The sequence below is a fragment of the Phyllostomus hastatus genome, unplaced genomic scaffold (assembly GCF_019186645.2).
Source record: "Phyllostomus hastatus isolate PE091 unplaced genomic scaffold, TTU_PhHast_1.1 phas_contig_965, whole genome shotgun sequence".
Lineage (NCBI taxonomy): Eukaryota > Metazoa > Chordata > Mammalia > Chiroptera > Phyllostomidae > Phyllostomus > Phyllostomus hastatus.
The window spans coordinates 26,959-49,663 of record NW_025333996.1 but is presented as its reverse complement, the minus strand read 5'-3'; the positions used below and the strand labels follow the sequence as shown (position 1 = coordinate 49,663).

The window sequence follows — 22,705 nt, the reverse complement described above, 5'->3', positions numbered from 1 at the left end:
GAGTGGTTGAAGCATAGGATGAAATAAGAGATTGGGAAGATAAGGAGGCAGAAAATACCCAAATAGAATGGCAAAATAAAAAGTAAAAATAAAAATAAGTAGCCTCTGCAACAACTTCAAGCTTAGCAACATTCACATCATGGGTGTGCTGGAAAGAGATGAGAGAGAGCAAGGAATTGAAACCCTGTTCTTAAGAAATAATGATGGAAAACTTCCCTAACCTGGTGAAGGAAATAGACATACCAGTCCAGAAGGTGCAGAGTCCCAAACAAATGAGCCCAAAAAGGCTCACACGAACATACATCATAATTAAAATGCCAAAGATTAAAGATGAAGAGAGAGTTTTAAAAGCACCAAGATAAAATCAATCAATTACCTACAAGGGAGCTGTCATAAGACTGTCATCTGATTTCCCAACAGAAACTTTTCAGGTCAAAAGAGATTGGCAACTCTTCCACTTTTCATCAAAGGACAGATAAAGAGCTTCCTGGACAAGAAATAGCTAAAGGAGTTTGTCACCACCAAACTAGTATTACAAGAGATGTTAAAAGGTCTGCTTGAAGGAAGAAGAAGAAGAAGAAGAAGAAGAAGAAGAAGAAGAAGAAGAAGAAGAGGAAGAGGAAGAGGAAGAGGAAGAAGAAGAAGAAGAAGAAGAAGAAGAAGAAGAAGAAGAAGAAGAAGAAGAAAGAGGAGGAGGAGAAGAAGAAGAAAGAGAAAAGGAGAAGAAGGGGAAGAAGAAGAAGGGGAAAAATAAGGAGAATTTTTAAATATGAGTAATAAAATAGCTATAAGTACATATCTATCAAAAATTACTTTACATGAAAATAAATTAATTTCTCTAATATAAAGACATATGGTAGCTGAATGAACAACAAAACATACCTTATATGTTCTGTCTACAAGAGATTTGATTCAGATTGAAAGACAAACTCAGACTGAAAGTGAAAGGATCAAATAAGATATTTCATAAAAGTGGAAACAAGCATACAAAAACAGCTGGGGCAGCAACACTTACACCAGACAAAACAGACTTTAAAACAAATGCTATATAACAAGAGACATGAAGGACCCAGCAATTCCACTTCTGGATATTGACCTGAAAAAAACCAAAACGCTAAATCAAAAAGACATACACATTCATATGTTCATTGCAATGCTATTCGAAAAAGCCAAGGTATGGAAGCCACCTATGTCAGTGTCCATCAATAGATGATTTGATAAAGAAGTGGTGCATGTATACAATGGAACATGAGTAAGCGATACACACACACACAGAATGAAATCTCTCCATTGGCAATGATGTGGATGGAGGCTATTGTGCTGAGTGAAATAAGTCAAAGAGAGAAACACAAATGCCAGATGACTGCACCTATATGTGGAATCTAAGAAATCAAGTCATCAAGCAAAACAGAACCAGACTCATAGATATGGGAACAGACTAGTGAATGCAAGATGGGAAGGGGGTGAGTGGGATGGCTAAAAAGGTGAAGGGATTAAGAAGTACACATTTGTAGTTAGAGATTAGTCACAGGGATGTAAAATACAGCATAGGGAATATAGTCAATAATATTGTAATAACTACATATGGTGTCTGGTGAGCACTAGATTTCTCAGGGTGATCAGTTTGTAATTTACATAAATGTCTAATCACAGAGTTGGACACCAGAAACAAATATAATATTGTACATCAACTATAGCTGAAAATTTTTAAAAATATTTTTAAAAAGAAGATAAATGTATCTTGAATTCATTATACAAATGGATCGATTTCTTAACTGTTCTTAATAAAAATGGAGAATAAAAAATAAAATATCTCCTATGATGACCGGGAAAGTGCACAAACACACTCTGCTACATCCCCAAGTGCCATGAGCCCAGGAAAGTGACCTGTGAGGGCTGAGTCAGCCTCTTCTTCATGGAACAGCAAGTTCACTTAAGAGAATGAGAGACACAGAACCTGTGATGACTGAGGTGTGGTGAACTGGTGAACACTCTGTCAAATGAACGTGAGCTTCTCCCTCAAGGAGAGTCAAGGGGCAGTTGACACCTGACAGCACTTGTTGTCTGGATGGAATGAAAGCTCTCAGAGGAAAACCAGGGTTCTGGCAAATGTGTGTCTCACCACGGCAGCCAGACAGCTTCCCAGAGCTGACAGCTGTTTCTACAGGAATCTGCGGTAACGTTAACAAATGTGATTTTTGATGGTGTGTCATTAAATGCACCAACACTGGGAGATCTCTATCACTTAGTGAAACGATGCATCACTTTCAAATAATCCTGCATCAGTACAAGAGCCACTCAAGCAATGTAACAGAATAGGAAATATTCAATGGATTTGTTTCAGGTTCTACTTTGCAAAGAGCTTTACAGAAGGTACCACCTGTGAAGCTTTAGTGTATGATCAAAGCTGAATACCCACACTTATATGAAAAGGTTATTAAAGATGCTCCCCCTACATATTTGTGTGAGGTTGTATAAATTTTCATTTATGGCAACCTAAATAACACAAACACAAAAGCAAGTATGAAAATCCAGTGGGCTTCTACTCATACCAACAAGCACTGAGACTTACAAAAACGTAAAATGTAAGCAGATCCACTCTGCTCACTACCTTGTGTATTTAGGAAATAGTTATTTTTCTTAAAAAATTATTTCTGTAAACATATAAGTTATTAATATTGTTCTAAATGAATTGATTTTTTTTCAAACCGCTTTACTCCGTGTATGGTAAATACCGATAGATATAACCCACTTGAACAAAATTATGTTGGGGATCCCCCGTATTTTGTAAGACTGTATAAATGCTGTGAAACCAAAGTGTGTGAGAGCCGCTGAATAAAACAGCCCGTGGGCTGGGACACGATTAGACAGCGGGACAGAGAGTTCTCCGCGCAGGAAGAAAGGTCAGGTCTAAGCCCCCAGGCCTGGCTTGCAGGACGTCAGCCCCCAGACCAAGTCTGCGGTGGGGACTTCCAGTGTTTGGGTGTCCCGTTAATCCCAAAATTCCCGGCTCCATCTCGCAGATCCTTCGGCCTGGATACTCATGACGATAATCCAATTCTCACTGCCATTGGGTATCTGAACTCGAGCGAAGCCAATCAGCATCACCGTGGTTTAGATATGAAGTCCTCACCTAGAATCCGAATTCCTTCTCTGTGTACGCTGAGGGTCTGGGTCATGGAGCCCCAAGTACTGGTCCGGCTGCTCTCGGGGGTCCTGGCGCTGACCAAGACCTGGGCCTTTGAGTGCCCCTTTCTGAGGAAACGGCCCCTGAGGGAGGGGAACGAGGGGACTCTCCGTCTCCAGGGCCCCCAACCCAGACTTCAAACCCTCGACCCCCGCCTCCGCCCCCACCCTCCCGTTTCTCTCACCCCCTCCTCTCCATGACCTTTTTCCGTCCACGGGGGCCCCGGGGCCCTACAGGGCCAATCGAGAACCCAGGACGCGCGTCCTCCCCGCTCCGAGGCCCACACACGCTGAAATATTTCAGCACCATCTTATCCGGACCCGGACGCGGGAGGTACCGGTACCTGGTCGTGGGCTACGTGGAGGACACGGAGGTCGTGCGGTTCGACAGCAACGGCGCGAGTCCGAGGCTGGAGCCGCGGGTGCCGTGGCTGGAGCAGCGGTGGGCAGAGCAGGAGGACGCCCATTTTTGGGAAGAGCAGACCCACGCCGTCAAGGACTACGGACAAAGTTTCCGAGCCATCCTGAACGACCTGCGCGCCCACTACAACCAGAGCGAGGACGGTGAGCCCCGCGCGCCGGGTCTGGGCACCACGCTCATCGCCACGGACCGGCCGGGCTCGCTGCGAGTCTGAGGGTCCAAGGGTCACCCCGAGGCTGCGAGATGCACACTGCCCACCAACCCTGTGTGGGGCGGGGGGAGGCCCTGGGGATTGTGACCCGGTTTGATTTTCATTCAGCTTAAATTTAATCACGTGCGGACGGTCGCGACTGTCCTCCGTCAGGACTAAGTGCGCCTTGTAACCGTGGGGTCCGGGTCAGGGTCTAACACCTTCCAGGATATGAGCCGCTGCGTCGTGGGGTTGGACAGGCGCCTTCTCCGCTTGTACAGTCAGTTCGCCTACGACGGCATCGAATACATGGCCCTGAACGTGGACCTGCGCTCCGAGACAGCGACGGACGCCGATGTCCAGATCACCGCCAATCGCAATCTGGTGCAGAATCCCAATGTGGAAGGCTGGAAGCTCTGCCTGGAGGGGCTTTGCGAGTCCTGGCTCCACCTGTTCCTGGCGAAGGGGAAGAAGACCCTGCTCCGAGCAGGTACCGGGACAGGAGCCCCCCTGAGGAGGGCATCTGTGAGTTGGGGCGGCTTCCTACAAGGAGAGGAGGGGAATGGGGCAGTGACAGAATGTCCCTCCTGCTCCGGAGAAGAAAGAGCTCCCCAGAGTTCCTTCTTCTGTGACTCACTCGCGGGACCAGCTTTCTCTAAAGGACAGTAAGGGAACCAGCCTCTCCCGGCAACACCTCACAGCGGTTCCCTCACACCCTGCACCACTTGGTGCACCAGGACGCTCTCCCTGGTTCTGCAGCTGTGACCTTCTCTGGAGGCCTGACTCTGGCTTTTCTGAGTCTTTCAGCCTCCACCTGAGTCTGTGTCTTCCCTTAGAGACTTGGACACTCCTGCTCTAGGTTCTCACCCTGATTCTGGAAATTTCCAGGAAATAGATTATCCCATGTGCCTCCTCCAGGCTGGTGTCTGGGTGTTGCTCTCCCTTCCCCCACCCCAGCTGTCCTGTCCACTCTCAGCGTGGTCACATGAGCACTGCTGGAGTGTCCCATGACCATGCAAAGTTCCTGAATTTTCTCACCCTCCCCTCAGACCCTCCAAAGACACAAATGACCCACCACCCCATCTCTGACCATGAGGTCACCCTGAAGTGCTGGGCCCTGGACTTCTACCCTGCGGACATCTCCCTGACCTGGCAGTGTGATGGGGAGGACCTGACCCAGGACATGGAACTTGTGGACACCAGGCCTGCAGGGGATGGAACCTTCCAGAAGTGGGCAGCTGTGGCTGTGCCCCCTGGAGAGGAGCAGAGATACACATGCCGTGTGCAGCACCAGGCACTGCCCAAGCCCCTGACCCTGAGATGGGGTGAGGAGGGGACATGGGCACAGAGCCTCTCCTCAGGATGTCCCTGAGCAGGGTCAGGACTCAGGCCTGAGGTTGACCTCTCATCTTCCCTTCCCAGACTCCCCTCCTCAGACCACCAGCACCATCGTGGTCATCGCTGCTGCCCTGGGTCTCCTTGGAGCTGTGGTCACTGGAGCTGTGCTGTGGAGGATGAAGCTCTCAGGTGGGCAAGGGGTGGGGCTGAGTTTCCCTGTCCCCCTGGGGGCCAAGCCCAGGTGGAAGTGTGCTTTGCCTGATTAATGGACATTGTATCCCCCACTTAGGTGCTTGCCCATCTGGGGCCTCTTTCTTAACACTGACTCTTTAGTGAGGCCCGTGGGAAAGTGAGAGACACATTTATCACCTGATGATTCTAGTGATGGGGACTGATTCCCAGCTGTCACAGGTCAGAGAAGAAAGTCCCTGTTGAGGACAGACATCCCTGTCCATGGTTTATCCAGTCCCCACACATGTACTTTCCCCATATTTCCTGATCCTACCCTGGGTGTTCAGTCACAGTTCTGGAACCTTCCCTGTGCTTTATGAGTATGGGGCTTCTTTAGGGTCAAGGGACCCAGCCTTCCCCCTGACTTCTCACAGAATGTTTTCTTCCCACAGGCAGAGGCAGGAAGAGCTACGCTCAAGCTGCCTGTAAGTCTGGGTGTTGGGGAGGTGACATCTGGGACCCTTGGGAGAGTGTGGGCTGGAGTTTGTGAGGGGGGCTCTGCCACCCTTAACTCTGCTGTTGTGTCTTCCCCAGGCAGTGACCGTACCCAGGGCTCTGATGTGTCTCTCACAGCTCCTAAGGGTGAGACCCTGAGGCAGAAAATGGGTGGCATTGGGACCAAGGGGCACAGCAGGGTTTTGGGGACTCTAGGAGTGGGACACTCTGAGCATGTGTTGGGCTGTGGGGGAATGTGACACTTCTGAGACTGACCTGAAGTTCTTCATGACAACTTTCTTTCCCAGTGTGACAGAGCTGCTTTCTACGGGATCTGCTAAAATAGTCACTGCAGCCTCTCCTTGGGACTTTAAGGATCCCTGAGTCCTGTTTCTGCAATCAGCATCTGAACACGTCTGCATTATATTAAGTTAGCTATATATTTATATACATAGTCTAAACAGAAGAGACTTAGATTAAGAGCTCCAAGGTGTATTGTTTCTGGTAGGTGTTATTGTGTCTCCATCTTCAGTCTATTTGTTAAGTTGTTCTAAGTCACTTTACCTTCACAAACTTACCATGAGGTTTGGAGACAACCCAAGAGGGACAGACTGTCTGCCACCGGACAAAGGGACCACATGGCTCCCCACTGATGTTCCCTGTGACCACCTGTGCTCCATGGACAATTAAGGGTTTCTTCTTGCACATCTGAATATGACCTTCTGGAGCCTCTGGCTTTGGCTGGTTGAGTCCCCTGATTCTAACAAAGTGCTACTTTGTTGCCTAGGAGCCACCCCAAGCTTCCTGGACTGCCTCTTATAGACCTCAGGGGTGTCTGTGTGGGGCTCAGAGAGTTGACCATTCTGAAGGTGAGAGCACCTGCTTAAAGCAGGAGCGGTTCCAGCGTCCACTGTCCTTAATCCACTGCAGACACTGCTCTCATTCTGCAGATGCTGAGTCCTGGAAGGTCATGGCCAAGGAGCTCATGTCCTTAGTGGCTTCCTCTGAGAGTTCCTCCCTAACAGAGAGCTCTCAGGCCACATGGTCAGTCTGGCTGCAGAGCTAAGGACAGAATCAGGACACAGAGGACCAGCGAGGCAGGAGGGAAAGGTGTGGGGAAGCTCCCACGGTTCCAGGCTGCAGGTGCTGGGTGTTCTGACGGGGCTATAAGTGGTGGAAACAGTGGGAAGGGACTGGACACTGAATACATTTGGAAGATGGATTTCACAGCATTTCCTAAGGATTCAATCTGGGGTGTGGGAAAGGAGTCAAGGAGGATACCCAACATTTATAGTGTGCCAGCAGAAAGATGGGGTTATATATCAGCAGAGAGGGGGAAGACTCTGTCAGGAGCATGTGTAGGGGAGAGGTGGGCATTTCAAGCTTTCAGAGGATGAGTAGGTCAGGTGAGATATGTGTTAGACACACCAGTGAGGTGTCAGTTTGGACAGATGAGTGTGGGGACCTTGAGGAGAAATGTCTGGGCTCAAGACATAGGTGTGGAAGTGATGCTATAAGAATGACATTTAAAGCTGTGAGTGTGGATGAGGCCACCAAGGGAGCCAGGCCTGTGGAAGAGGAAGAACAAGGAGTGGACACTGTACCCACCTGTCTGGACAGTGGGAACATTCATCCTGGTAGCTCATCAGGTTGGTGAGGACCAGGTCTCCTTGGCATACAGTCACCATTTGGTGTTTGTCATTCATTAGTAATTTACAAGGAGATATTCTGAGATTGTCCTGCTGTGCTCTTCACCACTTCTACACTCACCCTCCTTAGCCCCTCTCATAACTTCCGCCCAAGTCAAGGAAAATATAATCTTTGTCCTGTATCAGCCCTGGACACTTATGAGTAGGGTGTAGAGTACAACACAGGGAACATAGTGAATAATATTGTCGTGAGTTCATATGGTGTCAGATGGGTACTAGATATAATGGGGAGAGTATTTAATAAGCTGTATACACATATATGTTCAATCACTCTGTTTTACAGCTGAAACTAATATAGCATGTTAAGTGTAACTGAAAAATTAAAAGAATTAACTCACGGACACAGATAACAGTGTGGTAATTGCGTGGGAGAGGGATGGGTGGAGGTGGGAGAGTGTGGGGGGGGTGGTAAATGGTAATGGAAAAAGAAAAACATAATTGTCTTAAGTTTAAAAAAAAGTGCTAAGTTGACCAGTATGAGGTACTTGAGAACAGAGTTTGGACAAGAGTAGGAGCTGAAGGAAAGAGCCCAGCGAGAAACACCGAGAAGGGAGCTCCTGGTCCAGATGTCCCTGCATCCCAATGACATGTGATTCTAACTCAGCTTGTCCCCAGGAAGGGGACACTTTCTCTGCCTCCTCCCCACTGCTCCTGAGGGAGCCATGGGCTCCCATTGACTGGGGGCAATGGCCCCCATTGCACCCTGCTGACTGGGGGCAATGGCCACCCATGCCCCCAGTCAGCAGACATACCTGAGGGTGATCTGCATGGGACAAGTTTCCTCTACTTTAGAGATGCCCCAGGCTCCCCACACAGACAGTGTCACTGACACAAGAGGCAACGTCATAGTAGCATCTCTGTGGGGAGGTCAGGAGCACTCACTCTGTCCCTGGAACTGGGGTTGGGAGCCGCCCTGCCTGAGGAATCCCTGCACAGAGCCGTGGAGCTCAGACCAGCCATGTAAGGGCTCCCTCCCATCCACTTTCAGGGCAGAACCAGGAGGGGTCAGCCCAGGAGGGACTGGGACCTGTGGGAGGGCAGCACCGTGGGTGGGACTGCGCTGAGCTTGTCTGGTCCTGAGCTGCCCCTCCTGCCTGGGCTGGGCAGGTGGGAGGTGGAGAAGTGTTTCACGTGGGGCCAGACTCAGGAGGGTCCCTGCAGGTCCCTATGCCCTGGAGTCCCCTTAAGTGAGGGAAAGGGGTTGGTCCCTTGCAACCTGGGCCCAGACTTGTATGGCCATGGACTTAGGGTTGGGTGTGAGGACGGGAGTGTGAATTAATGTGCAGAGTTTGGGTTATAACTTAAGAATCCTGGGTCATGAAATGAGACCCAATGATAGACACACACGCAGCTACAGACAGAAGGACACAGAGAAGTGTCTGCCCTTCAGTGACACCCCCACACACACTTGTCCTTTTCCAAATCCCCCTGCAGGAGGTGCTGGCCTCTCAGGAAATTCTGCTGGGACGTTGTCACCCTCCCGTGTGGTTACTGTGTGTGTGAATGTCACTCACATTTCTGTTTCTGTCATTGAATGAGGATGCCCCTCTGACCTCTCTTACCCTGAGGCAGCAGGGAAGGAAAAAGAATTTGGAGTGAGATGAAGTCCCATTAATTTCAAAGTCTGCCAGAATGGGTTCATGTGGTGAAAATAACTAATATATGACTTTCTAAAAATGCAGTTATGAATAAGCCAATTCCTTCTCAAGTAATTCAACAGTGCGGTTAACACTTGGAAATATAGTGGACTGAATGCACCTTGGGCCATGCTGTGGTCTGCATGTTTGTGACCCTAAACCCATATTTTGAATTTGTAACCCCCAGCCCTGGCCGGTAGCTCAGGTGGATGCGGGCTGGATTCCAGAGGCATGAATAAGTTCAACAACCAATCAGTGTCTCTCTGTCTGTCTGTCTCTTCCCATCTGTGTCTTCCTCCCTCCCTCTCTCTATCAAATAAATTAATAAATTGCTTTTTAAAAGAGAAATTATAATCCCATGCACGTTATAAGAGGTGGGGCCCTGGCAGGTGCTCAGATCTTGAGGGCAGAGCGTTTGTGAGTGGGATGCGTTTCTTCCAGAAGAGGCTCCGGAGAGAAGTCCTGTCCGATGTGCTCCGTGAAGTGACGGCAAAAGGGCACAGCCCACGACACAGGAAGGCCCCCGCCTGAACCTGACGGGCTGGAGCCCTGATCTGGGACTCACAGCGTCCAGAACAGTGAGCCACACACGGCTTTGCCTCCAAGCCACCTGGTTGGTGGTATTTCGGTTCATCCACCCGAAGGAACGAGGACAGGCCAACACAGAGCGGGACCTGAGGGCCATGCCCAGGACACCCTCGGAGGCCGCACTGAGGAGAGGTTGTGCAGGTCCACACTAGAGCACAGCCCTTCCCCATCCGCCTGCTCTGAGGCTGCCCCTCGGTCCAGGGCCCGCCTCCTGCGTCTGCTGCCCTGGACACAGGATGGACTCTGCAGCAAGGCTTTTCTGTCCTCCCAAAAGGGCGACCGCCGTTAGGTCCCTGGCTGTAAATGTTACCATCTCCCTTCACCTTCCTGACAGAGGCAACTGAAAGGATCATAAAGAATATTTACTGGCCTGGCCGCGTGGTGCAGTTGGTCGGAGCAGGCCCTGTGCACCACAAGCTCGCAGGTTCGATCCCCGCCAGGGGGCGCACGCAAGGCAACAGATCCCTGTTTCCCTCCTTCACTCCACCTCCTTTCTTATCTATAGTCATTAAAACCTATCCTTAGGTGAGGATTCAAAAAGAAAATTTAAAAACAAAAAAGAGAGAAAGCAAACGCACAGGGATTGATGGGTCTTTATTCCAGAAGGTTTCTTTCCAACGCAGCGCTAGCCCCAGCCGGGGCGGGGTGGGGGGGGGGCGGTGTCCGTTAGACACGCAGCTCTGCGCAGCAATCAGAGTCAGAGGGAGGCGGCGCCCCCGCCCAGGGTCTGCTGCTCCGCATTCCGGCCCCTCGGGCGGGGCCCGGGTGAGCTGCTGTCTGGGTTCCTGCTAAGGTGTCAACACTTACACGTCCTGATGTCAGGACTCTTAGAGAAAAATTATATACAAATTTTATACACACACACACACACACACACACTCACATATGCACACAGGAAGAGAAACAAAAGATTTGATGTCGAATTTATTTTGTAATAAGTGAAATATTCTCCATCCTTTGAAATGCCTAGTTCAGGTGTATGTGTGGACACAGTCTGTGATAATCTGTACGCTAATTCTGAAAACCTGCAGCAGTCATGCTCTCTTTTTCCATGCTGAGTCCACACTAAAGGGAAGAAAAGTCCTTCATCAACTAAGCAAAGAGCTTAATGTAGAGAGAACGCCTGTCATGACCAAGGGCCAGTTCCAATGATGACCGTTCCTTGTGTCCATGAAATCTGATGTAATCGGGGACCCGGGAAGTTCCCCAGGAAAACCCGAGGTGTGGAGTGGATGACAAGAAAGTGAATGAGTCGTGGGCCCCTGCAGTGGCCCCGAGGGGTGGGGACAGAGCTGACAGATGATCTCTCTTTCCACAGTGAACGTGACCTTGGATGTGGACACGGCCAACAACCACCTCTACATCTCCGAGGACCTGCGGCGAGTCCGCTGTGTGTACGAGGAGCAGAAGCGCAGGGCCTGTCCTGAGAGGTTCAGCGCCTCCCTCTGTGTGCTGGGCTCCCCGCGGCTCACATCCGGCCGGCACTACTGGGAGGTGGACGTGGGCACCAGCACAGAGTGGAACCTCCGCGTCTGCAAGGAGTCTGTTCCTCGGCAGGAGGAGGTCGTCCTTTCTTCAGAACGTGGCTTCTGGATTGTGAGCTGCAGGGAGAAGGACACCTTCCGGGCCAGCACAGGCGGGTGACAGAGCTCAAGGTCAGTCCCGGCTTACACCGCATTGGTGTTTTCCTGGACTTTGAAATGGGGACAATTTCCTTTTATGACGTGGGCGATGGCTCCCACATTTTTACGTCCCCTCCCCCATTTCTGTGGCAGAACCCCTCCGTCCATTTTTCTCTCCTGGGACTCAGACAAAGAACAGTGGGAGCTTCATGACGCTCTGTCCCGGGTTCAACCCCAGTGTGGCCAGTGAGGCTGGGCAAGGCCATGGGACTCTGAGCACAGCAGGTACAGACACACCCTGCGTGCCCACAGCCATGGACACCAGCCCCTCCGCTGGTGATCCAGTGCCCTGAAAAACATGGGACAGCTGTGAATCCCAAACACAAATTATGGGGAACTTCCACTTTCCATATTAAATCCTGTTATGGTTGTTTTTGGGGGGGGACTTCCTTGTATAATTGCCCAATAAATATGTTCTGAGCATTCCCATCAATTACCAAATGTTTTCCTTTTTATTTTGTAAAAGGTTTACTGGGTGTGACATGGAGGCCTGAGAGAAAATAAAAATTTGTATGTGACTGACAGATTTCCTCTGTGATCAGAAACCAGACCTATAGAAGCAGATCAAATACAGATGCATCCTGGCCTCAGTGGCTCAGTTGATTGGAGCATTGGTCCCTGCACCAAAAGATTTCAGGTTTCTGATGCCTGGTCAATGTACCACTGGCAACTGATCAATGTTTCTCTCTCAAATGGATGTTTCTCTCTCTCAAATCAATAAACACATCCTTGGATGAGGATTTAAAACAAGCACTCAAACCAGAAGACCCCCTCCCCACCCCTGAGATGTGTGTGTGCCATTTCTCACAGCAACGGAAACACATTTGTTCCAGTGCCCAGCAAACGTCCCTGAGACCCTGGAGGAAGGCAGGAGGACTTCAGGAGCAGCTGGATACAGGAGGGTCATGAGCCCAAATAATCGTCATTTTCACTTACAATGTTCACAGCCAGTGAGGCTTCATTAGCTCTCGGCTTCGAGTGATGAGAACTGACAAGGTCACAGAGGACATTCCTCAGGTGACCCAGGGGTGACTCTGTCACAGTCCCCCTACCACCCCGCCTGTACTGGAGGTTCCTCCCCCTTCCCCACAGCAGGGTTTCCCCCCACCAGCACCACCGCTGCTCGCTCAGCTCAGCTCCCACCAGAGGGTCTGGGTCCTCCTTGGAGTAAGACTCACAGATTCTTGAACGGGGCGGGGCTACGATGGCTGCAGGTGCAGCGGGCGTGCTGAAGTGCCTGGTGGCGGACAGAGGGTGGGACGTCAGCACCCTGGCGGGGTGAGAACACCCTGAGAGTGACAAGTCAGACACTGTGATGCTCCCCGCACAAGCCAGTTTGCAATACCCACCACGAATCAGAATGGGCGGGGGATGGGCCGGGGGGGGGGGTGGACTCCAGGTTCTGCTGTCTGGGATTCCCCCTGCAGTGCTCCTGACGACCCGCAGAGGGCGCGAGGGCAGAAGTGACACCTAGGCCTGGGGAGCTGCTGCCCCAATGTTGTGGCTAAAACCAGGGACAGAGTCAAGGATGCCCCAGTAGCTCAGCGGGCCTGGGAGCTACGGGTACAGGAGGCATAGAGAGCCGCTGAACTGAACTAACAGACGGGAACGCGGGGAGAGTAAACACTGGAGACACAAGGCGACGAGAAACCAAAGGTAAACTCACTGCAAAGAGTCCTCGTAGGTCAATAATCACCTGAATGGACACGGACCGAACTCACCAAAAGCTAGTGCACAGACAAGCTGAGTGGGTGGAAAACAAGGCCCAACTCTATGCTGCCCGGAGGAGACCCATCTTAATCCAAGGACACAGGGGCGTTCACAGGGAAGGGGGAGATGAAACAATCCGATTTTACAATGGGCAGCCCCCACCTGGAGAGTCAGTGGGTAGGAGCATCTTCCAGTCCACCTGAGGTGGCTGAGGGTTTGATTGGAGGCTTGGACCAGAGGCAACCGATTGATGTTTCACTCTCACATCAACATTTCTATCTCTCTCCTCCCTTCCTCTGTCTCTAAAATCAATAAACATATCCTCAGGTGAGGACTGAAAAAAAATGGGCAGAGGACTGGAACAGACACTTCTCCTAACAGGACTTACAGATAGTAAATAGACATATGAAAAAATACTCAACATCACTAATCATCAGAGACATGCCAATTAAAACCACAATCAGGTATCACTTCCTACTTGTGGGAAAATCTATCTTCAGTAAAGCAACAAACCAGTGCTGGCCAGGATGTGGAGAGAAGGACCCTCATGTGCTGTCGGTGGGAATGCAGACTGGTGCAGCCCCTGTGGGAAACCGTGTGGAGTTCCCTCAAAATATTAAATATGGAAGTGTCTTTTGACCAGTGATCCCACTTTTGGGTATTTATCTGAAGAGATCCTGAACACTAATTTGAAGTAATATGTGCCCCTATGTCCACTGCAGCATTATTTACAATAGCCAAGCTCTGGCAGCAGCCCAGGTGCCCATTAACAAAGCAAATAAACACAGCAAACAGAAAGAAACTCACAGACACAGACAACAGGATGGTGGTAACCAGAAGGGGAGGTGGTGGCAGAAGACAGGAGAGGGGGTCACATACGTGGGGACAGAAGGAGACCAGAGGTCAGGTGCAGAGCATTTTTATTTTCCCTCGAGGGACCATAGCTGGATACTGCACAGAAGCCCTAGATGTCCCACCTGCCTGTCTCAGCTTGAATGACCCCTGTACATAAAGTGACAGGTCCATGTGTCCAGTGCACTGGCCATGGCAGAGGGAGTGGCAGAAACAGTGGACTGTGCCCCTTGCTCCCCAGGGTGTCTCAGAAGGATTTCGGGCCAGTGTGCTGGTGGGTGGAGCTGGTTTCTAAGATGTGATTATCAACTGGCATTTCTTATTATCAATGGAATATTGCACTGATCAATTTTAATGTTATCCCCCTATATGACCACATCACTGGTTTGTCCTAATCCCAGTGTGTATGAGCAGGAAGGCTTCTCCCCACAGTCATCATCCAGAACACGGGGACAGGCTGGTCCAGTGAGAAACTCCAGCACAGGGCTCCATGGGTGATGGAGAGGTAACTACAGTGTCCCTTAGGGTCCCATGGACAGAGGGAGATTCCAGGCCCTGAGCACGAAGACATTGGCTTCAATTGGGGGTATTTTCCAGACTAAACACACCTGAGACATTGAGCAGCAGAGCTGTGGGACTTGAATGCACAGGAAGACCAGCCTCAGGTCACAGGGGATGACCAGTGTGAGGGACTTTAGGGACAGAGCCCTGAGAAGAGAAGGAGCTGAAGGAAACGGCCCAGTGGGAAATGCTGTGACTGGAGCCCCTGGCTGACAACGTGACTCTAAGTCAGCTCCTCCACAGGGAACTGGGGACACTTTCTTTGCCTCCTGCCTGATGCTCCTGAGGGCGTTTCAGTAATGACCATCTCTGTCCCCACATCCCAGATGTGCCTGAGGCTGCCATCTTGTGGTCATGCCCTGATGTCACGTTCATTGTCCCTGTGGTGTGGTCCAGCCTCTCCCTGGTGCTTCACCTGCACAGACACCACCAGAGGCTGCAGCACACTCACACCCTGGCAACCGGCACCAGTGCCCTCCAGAGCAGAGCCACCCACACCGTCCTGATGCTGGTGGTCACCTCTGTCAGCTCCCATGTGCTCAGTTCCTTTTTCACTTTTTACATCACTGTGTGAGTGGGTCCTTGTCTCTGGTGGGTGCAGACCTCTCCTAGTTGACTTCTTGTTCTCCTGCCCTTCACCCCTCACTGCAGATGCTCAGGGATCCTAGAGCTCCTGGGGTCATGAACTGTTGGAAGTGACCCTTGACTATCTAATCTGTGGGTGTCAGTGTTTATAATATTCTTAGTTACACTGTTTAGTGATCTTTCACTGAATGCCAATGTTGTACATAAAATCCACCATGACCTTTATTTTTAAATTCAAATATAATTGACACACAACCCTGTGTAAGTGTAAGGTGCCCAGTGTGTTTATTTGATGCACTTATATTCACTCATGTGCCACCTAATGGTGGTGATCCACCCTGAGAAGTGTGTGGTTGTGCGGTGTTGTGGTTGTGCAAACAGCACAGAGGCACTCACACCTGGATGGTCTCCCTACTGCTCACCTGGACTGCAGGGCTCAGCCTGTTGCTCCTGGGCTACAAGTCTGCACTCACTTATTGTACAAACCAAGTTGGGTTTAAATCACCACAACAGAAAATGACAACATCAGGACACCCAATAAACATGCATATGAGGCTGCTGCAGCCACAGCAAGGCATACTGTCCTACAGTAAGCCTTAAAAAATGGTCACCCAAAGGGATGTTCATTTACTTGAGAGAAAGAGAGTGTGTGTGAGAGAAGGAGAGTCAATTTGCCTCCCCTAGGCACTCTGACCAGGGATCAAACCCACAACATTCTGGTTCTTGTGATGACCCTGTAACCAACTGAACCACCTAGACAAGATAGGCGTAAATTCTTTCGTGGGTAAGTCTGTTTAGAATTTTGATAATTTTTATTGAGTTATTGCTTCCTTATTGTTGAGTTCGAGGGTTCTTATGTATATTCTAAAAGAACTGAATTACAAACATTATCTCCCAGTCTGTGGCCTGAGCTCTTTTTACAGACATAACAGCGACATTAATGCACAGGTAGATTTTCCTGGGAGGAGAAATGAGAAGTGACTCACTGTGAATGTTTCCTGGGAGAGGACTTAGGTGACTGAGGGGGAGGAGGACAATGTGGCTCATTTATTTTGTATATTTCTGAGTGTCTTTTGAAACCTCTTCTATGTGAATGAATAATGTTTGCAAAGAACAAATTACATAAAATCCCTTCACTTATAAAACTCCTGACAGACCATCCTCACATCACAATTTAACGTTCAGATTCTGATCCTCTCTCTGGGACCAACCGTTTTTGTCTTAGAAATTCCATTCCTGAAAAACTTGGCTGGACTCTATGGACAAATCCTCCCATTTCAGAAAATAGCTCAAAATGCCATGTGTAGTACAAAAACCAACTTCTTCAAAGCAACAGAGAGTTGAGGAGATATGAATGACCACACCCAGAAGAAGGGAAAGACCCTGCTTGACCTTCCACAGAGGGCAGAGCCCTGAGTGAGGAGTGGGGGAAAGTGTGTAAGTTCACTGCCCAGAGTCCAGACATGGAGCCCAGCACTGTCAGCCCTGAGCTGAGCTCTTGACTTTCCTACTCATCTGCCTTCCCCTCTCTACTTGTAAACAAAGCTTTTTAAATTAATTATGTGGATATAGATAATCTGCAATTTATATGATGAATGTATATTCACTACAAAAATGATAAAATGTTAAAAGTTATAAATGATAAATATTGCTAAACTAAAGGGGTTCGTTCATTCACCTGTGCACATTAAAGCCCAATCAAATGCAAACAGGAATTTGCAACAAAGAAAGTAAAGGTTTAGCCCTAGCAGGTGTGGCTCAGTTGGTTGGAGCATCGTCCTGTAAATGAAAGGTTGCAAGTAGATCCCTGGTCAGAGCACATACCTAGGTTGTGCATATGATCCCTGGTCTGGGTGCCTATGGAAGGAAATAAATTCATGTTTTTCTTTCACATCAATGTTTTTCTCTCTTCCTTCCTCTTTCTCTGTAAGCAATGAAAAAATAATGTCCTTTAAAAAAAAGAAATAAAAAGAAAGTAAATGTTTATTTAAGTCAGTGGCACCAAACCTGGAGTCACAGGTGATTTGTTGCTCTCAGACCTGGATCTCTGATGGCTTCTAGGGGATGGTTGCATGGGGGACTGAGGGACTTAGGGCCAAGGTCTCCATTGATTGGTCAGCACTAGGGTAGGGGGTGGTTGGTCATTGCATCTGGTCCAATGTCAGCCATGGGGTTGTTCAGTCAGGTTTCACATGTTCATTCCACTGCTCCTCCCAGAGTCTACATGTTCATGATTATGCATTTGAACACATGCAATTTCCAACCATTTTCATCTCTGAAGACACCTGTCCACAGCCCTCGGTCCTGCCACAGGTGGTCTGGGTCCCTGCACACCAGAAGCTAGACAGACACCCTGGGTGTTCTGTACCTCATCTTGGGTAGCCCTGGCCTCTGCTGTTCTGGATCCCCTATCACCTGGATCCCACATGTTCCTCTTTTTTGGTTTACTTCCTCATTCTTCCCACTTTGCCTGGTAGTGTTTTCCAAAGGGAATGTGAAAAGCTAACTATGAAAACTCTAAACCCATGAAGAAACTGTAGGCTATCCTTGCCCTTATTCACATCTTGACCTGATGTGGTACTCTGTGTTGGAAATATTTTTTTCTTCAGAAATCGGAAGGCATTGCAACAACATCTTCTAGTCTCCAGGTTCATATTTGCTGCTTCTTGAAGTTTTCAAGGTCTCTCCCACCCTCTTCCTGAAATTCCATCGTGATATGTCCCAGTGTGGGTCTGTTTTTATCTGCTGTAGAAGCATGTGATTAAGCCATTCAAAAATGTAAGTATTTATCTGTAAACTTTAAGAAATACTCTTGGAAAAATTTTAAATCATTTCCTACTCATCATAAATTTATTTTTATTTTTCATACTGTTTTAAAACTCTCTTTTTTAACTTGTTGTAATCTTATGACTGACAGACTAATAGGTCTTTTCTCCAGCTCACACACATTTTTCCATTTGTATGACTCAGTAGGAGAACAGCTTGAATCTTCCAGGTCACCTACTGATTTATTAATTTCTATGATGGTATTTTTAATTTCCAAGAGATCTTTCCTGTTCTATGATTGTGTATAATTGTTCTCTTTCAGATGCCATTATCTTATATGTCTTTCAGATAATAGTGAGACCACAAGAAGGAGACCCGTACATCTCCTGGTTATCTGCTTCTGTGATATCAGGAAACTTTCCCTCACAGCACTGGGTCATGATTACATTTCTGTTTGTCATTTCTCCTAATGGCCCATCTGCCCCACGACAGTGCCAGAGTAACAGAGCCAGGGTCCTACTCTGGCTGTGCATTCTGTCTCCAAACTCTAATTAATCCTGACACAGTGGAGGCCTTAAAATCCATGCTGGATGGCAAACTTGAAAACAAAAGGAATCCCATGAGTTAACTCCTTTGAGTTGGGCTGCACATGGGTTAGTTAGCAGTACCTGGTAAGGTCCCTCCAATGAGGTCGGAGAGAGTCCTTGATTTGATGTCTTTTCCAAGAGACTACATCTCCTGGTTGTAAGCCACGATCCTTGAAAACTGTGTCTCCCAGAAGTGCAGTGTGCAATGAATGCGTTACCAATTTATCAGTTTCTTTAAGCTGGTTAATCATCCCTCAACAGTGATGTAGAATATCTCCTTTAAGCAAAATTGGTTCATAGGCCCCTTCATCCAGATGCACAGGGAGGCCAGAGACCAATCCCGAAGGAGAAGGTTCATGTTCACCAAAGGGCATGGCTCTTGGGCTGAGTTGCACTCTAGGGAGAGCTTCTGTCCAGGGCACAGTGAAGGCTTCTGGAGTTCTGTCCAGTTGAATTTTGATGTCCCATTGGTGCGTCCCCCAGTCCAGAGGGCAGGGGTGAGGGGCACATGAAAGTGCTGCAGAAGGGGCAGAAGGTTCCAGACCGGTTTTTTGGCTTATCCAGTGAAATGAGTCCTCAGTCATGATGTCACTCAGAGGGAACTCTGCAATGGGGAGTTATTCTTTCTAACAAGAATTGCCAGTCATTAAGGCTGCCACTCTCCTGCAAGGCAATGCCTCAACCCAGTGAGGAAACACACAAGTCATCACTCATGTACATTTGTGTCCCTGACACGGTGACATTTGATGAATTGCCAGTCCTCACATGGACCCACAGGAAGTGGGAGATGTCCTTGGGACCCAGGGAGTGGGTTCCCGGGCTGCACTTTGGACAGATAGGACGTCTGCTATACTTTTCATGAGCTACAGCAGGAGAAGGTCTCCAGTGACATTGTTCACTCCATGAAACCACCTTTCCAGGACCCCAGTGTGGTGGCTCATGTACAGGTTCAAGTGCAGGGAGTTGGGCCCCTACAGGTAAGACAGGTTCTGATTGCGTCCAAGCCACCTCTCTCTGCCTGGGTCAAAGTTTCCCCCTTTTTCTTGCATATTCTCTTTTCTCCCTCCTTAGCTGTCTGTTGAAACTGTAAAAGATAATTTTTTATTCACTTAATACAAAGAAGGTACATTCTTGGGTCTGGATAGTTTTTCTGTTCAATGCTGCTTGTCTAGTTTCACTGTCGGCAAAATGACTTCCTTTCACTCCCATGGTGGCAGCTTTAGAATGCCCTGGAGTTTTTGATAGTCACCTATTGTTTTTGGTTCCTGTGCAGAATCTAATAATTCCACAACCAGTTTTTCATGTATATTGGCTGCTCTGAGGTAGTAAAGAGGCCTCCCTATTTCCATATCATCCCACAGTCATGGCTACACCAAGTGCACACAATTCTCAGTGTAAACATTGGCTACTGACCTTTGGACAGGTGACAAGCCCCAGTTAGAGCAATGAGTTCAGCTTGCCAGGCAGGTTTTACTTCCAGTTGCTGAGAGCTCTCAATTATGTCCACCAGGGAAGTTACTGCATATCCCTCTCAGTAATGTCCCTGTTCATCCTTCAGATGAGATCCCTCTGTAACCAAATTTAATCAGCATCATAAATAGGAGTTTCCTGTAAATCATCCCTAGGAACCCATCAGTTGTAATTACTCTATTCAGTACCAGGTTTGACAAGTTCTGAAGCTGACAAGAACCTAGGTACCATTGTACATTGGAGGCCTTGAAATCCATCTGGATGATGAACTTGACTGTAGTCTAATTAGCTGGGGTACACTGTCCCTTGATATCCTCCTGAGCTCTGAGCCCAGCAGCCTCCTATCACAGAATATTCTGGAACTTTGCAACAGTTCACTTGCATGGAGTGAAGAACTATAGTGAGACAGGATAGTAAGAAGCTAAAAAAAAATTCCTAGGCAAGAGGAATGGGGAAACTAAGACAAGAAAATTAAGCAAGCCCAAACAATTTGAACTCACAGCCAGCTGGTGAATTTCAAGACATTATCTCCCCTAACCAAGGACACTTGAGAACAAATGGTTTGTAGCTCTGCTCCCTAAGCAGAGAATACACAACTTAATTCACCCTGACAGGGAAAAACAAAGAACAAAGACCCAATTAATGTCATTTGTGCCAGACAAACCCAGAGGACACATGAAGTCAGGGAAACAAATAGAAAATAAATGTCCATTGGAACCAGACAGACTCAAGATAAAAATAAAATAGTACAACAGACCAAGAATATTCCCCAAACCCCACAATGTGCTCATTCCCACACATTATCATATTAAAAATGCACCTGGAAAGCTGGTGAATATTCTGCTGAAGCCCTACTCTAAGGGTCTCACCCACAGAAGAGCTGTAACACCTTCAGGACAAAGACTCAGGGTCCCCCTCACTCTAGGGCACACCCTCGCCCCTTCCTGGGTGTGAGCTCCTTACTTCCTCCTACACTCTACAGCTCCCCTGGTGGGGCACGTGCAATTAGGAGAGGAGGGGCAGTTCCTCCCTGGCTAACCGGCCCATCCAGCTCCTAGCTCCCCTTTTCTGATATCCCAGAGGCAAAAGCAGTCCAGCCCTTTTTTCTTTGTGACCTTTGTTCCTGGGAGGTAACAGCAGCCCCACCTTGGCTCACTCCTTTTCCTTTCTTCCCTGGGGAGCCCAAGTACAGCAGCACTGAGTCTCTCCTACTGCTTTTTCCACCCTAAGCCCTTCCTTAGTGTCACTGTCCCCAGCCCCCACCCCAGGGAGGACTGCTCAGGCTGGGGCACGTCCTGGGACATCAACTGCCAAGGGACCCAGTGAAAGTGATTGGTTGTAGATATGTCTAAAGAGAATTTAAGAAGGCAGGAACAGCAGCCCCAACATCAGAACGGGTCTGGCGCTGAGAGGGAGGCCCAGTGTTGCCAGGAGCCGGCCTGGTGCTCACTGCTAGGCAGGGTTCTTCCCGGGTTGCATTGTACCTGGTCTCTCAGAACATCAGCATCAGACAAGACTGTCCCGAGGCCTTGGGGACATAAAACAGACCAACACCACACTGCGTGTTGTCTCAGCACAGACAGAAACGAGACACGGTGCAGCTCACACACTAACAAGCAGCTCCCAGACAGGCGAACAGAAGGGAAGGCAGCCTCTTTCCTATCACCCCTCACCCTCGCCTCTGTGTGCCACATCCCTAGGTATTTCTTAAGATACCCAGTCACAGACTTGCTCCCCACGTCCTGACAACCCCAATCAAGAGGGCCCCTTGTGCCCACAGATCCTCCTGAGATCATAGTCCAGAGTCCACATCCTGGGACAGATCCCTGTCTCATGCCCCCAGGGGTGCATTCCCCCCTGCAGCAGCTGATGCACACAGCCCACTGTCTGCCCTCAGGCATTCCTCTGGGTCTTTGGTGGAAGAACACTGACACATGTTACCTCTCCCTGTCAACATTTTTATATGGTTAATCGCATAAAAGCTGCAGCATGATTTCATTTGCTGACCTGTGATTCTTTCTGTGCTCCTCATCACCCACCCCCATTCAGGGAAAACACTGAATAGCAGATTCGTGTCAGAGGATGCAGTGTAAGCCACAACAAGCTACAGTACTGAGAACAGTGACAAGAACAAAAACAAGTGCCTCACTAAGACCAGTGTTTCTAGTAGCCATGAGGTTAGTTTAGTACAAATCAGCACCAAAGAACCCCTCTGGTTGTTTTGTCTCAGATACCACTTCGTTTCCTTGCTTTACTTTATGCTCCAGGGGCTGTGAATTATCAGGCAGTTTCAAAGAGCAGAGCCCTTTAAATTCTTCCCATCAATGATTATGTTTAAAAGGAGAAAGTCCATACTAGCAAGATTCTCTAATGCTGCTTCTCTAACTTGTCCCCATTCTTGACTAAGGACCCTTATGGCCTGAGAGGTGGCACTCAAAGCATTTGCCACCACACAGGCTGATCTACGTATTTCTATATTCAGTGAGGTCACCATGGCTGACATTAGAAATATCGTCAAAGACATGTATTCAGTGGAGCTGAAAAAGTGCAAATCACTGTTACAATCAGGTGCCAGGGAGAGTTCCCATTGAGCCCAGGGGGTGTGGCTTCTGAGGCATAAACACCATCCTTTTCCCAGAGAGCGTGGTCCCCCAGCGCTGTTTTCAGGAACATGGGAGTAACAGTCCTTCTGCGTATTATTGACAGAAACCATCCTGCAGGCAATTGGACGTGGCCAAAGCCATAAGACACATTAGT

At 48.7% G+C, this 22,705-nt stretch overlaps 1 protein-coding gene and 1 pseudogene across 1 annotated transcript; both read left to right on the top strand.

Annotated features, from left to right (window-relative positions):
* The first annotated feature begins 3,174 nt into the window (after positions 1 to 3,174).
* LOC123828151 (patr class I histocompatibility antigen, A-126 alpha chain-like) lies at positions 3,175 to 6,242 on the top strand. The gene is made up of 8 exons (XM_045852797.1): positions 3,175 to 3,239; positions 3,464 to 3,750; positions 4,009 to 4,287; positions 4,847 to 5,122; positions 5,220 to 5,335; positions 5,773 to 5,791; positions 5,901 to 5,948; positions 6,110 to 6,242. Exons 1-8 carry the CDS (start codon positions 3,178 to 3,180, stop codon positions 6,112 to 6,114), a joined length of 1,092 nt encoding a protein of 363 aa, XP_045708753.1. The 5' UTR covers positions 3,175 to 3,177; the 3' UTR covers positions 6,115 to 6,242.
* Positions 6,243 to 10,957: 4,715 nt separating this feature from the next.
* Positions 10,958 to 15,114, top strand: LOC123828148 (annotated as a pseudogene).
* The last annotated feature ends 7,591 nt before the right edge of the window (positions 15,115 to 22,705 follow it).

What these genes read in the sequence shown, in the direction of transcription:
- LOC123828151 (XM_045852797.1), top strand. Translation starts at nt 3,178, where the DNA reads ATGGAGCCCCAAGTACTGGTCCGGCTGCTCTCGGGGGTCCTGGCGCTG. An exon ending in CTACAACCAGAGCGAGGACG is followed by an intron (nt 3,751 to 4,008) that starts GTGAGCCCCGCG and finishes GGTCCGGGTCAG; the next exon opens with GGTCTAACACCTTCCAGGAT. An exon ending in GAAGACCCTGCTCCGAGCAG is followed by an intron (nt 4,288 to 4,846) that starts GTACCGGGACAG and finishes CCCTCCCCTCAG; the next exon opens with ACCCTCCAAAGACACAAATG.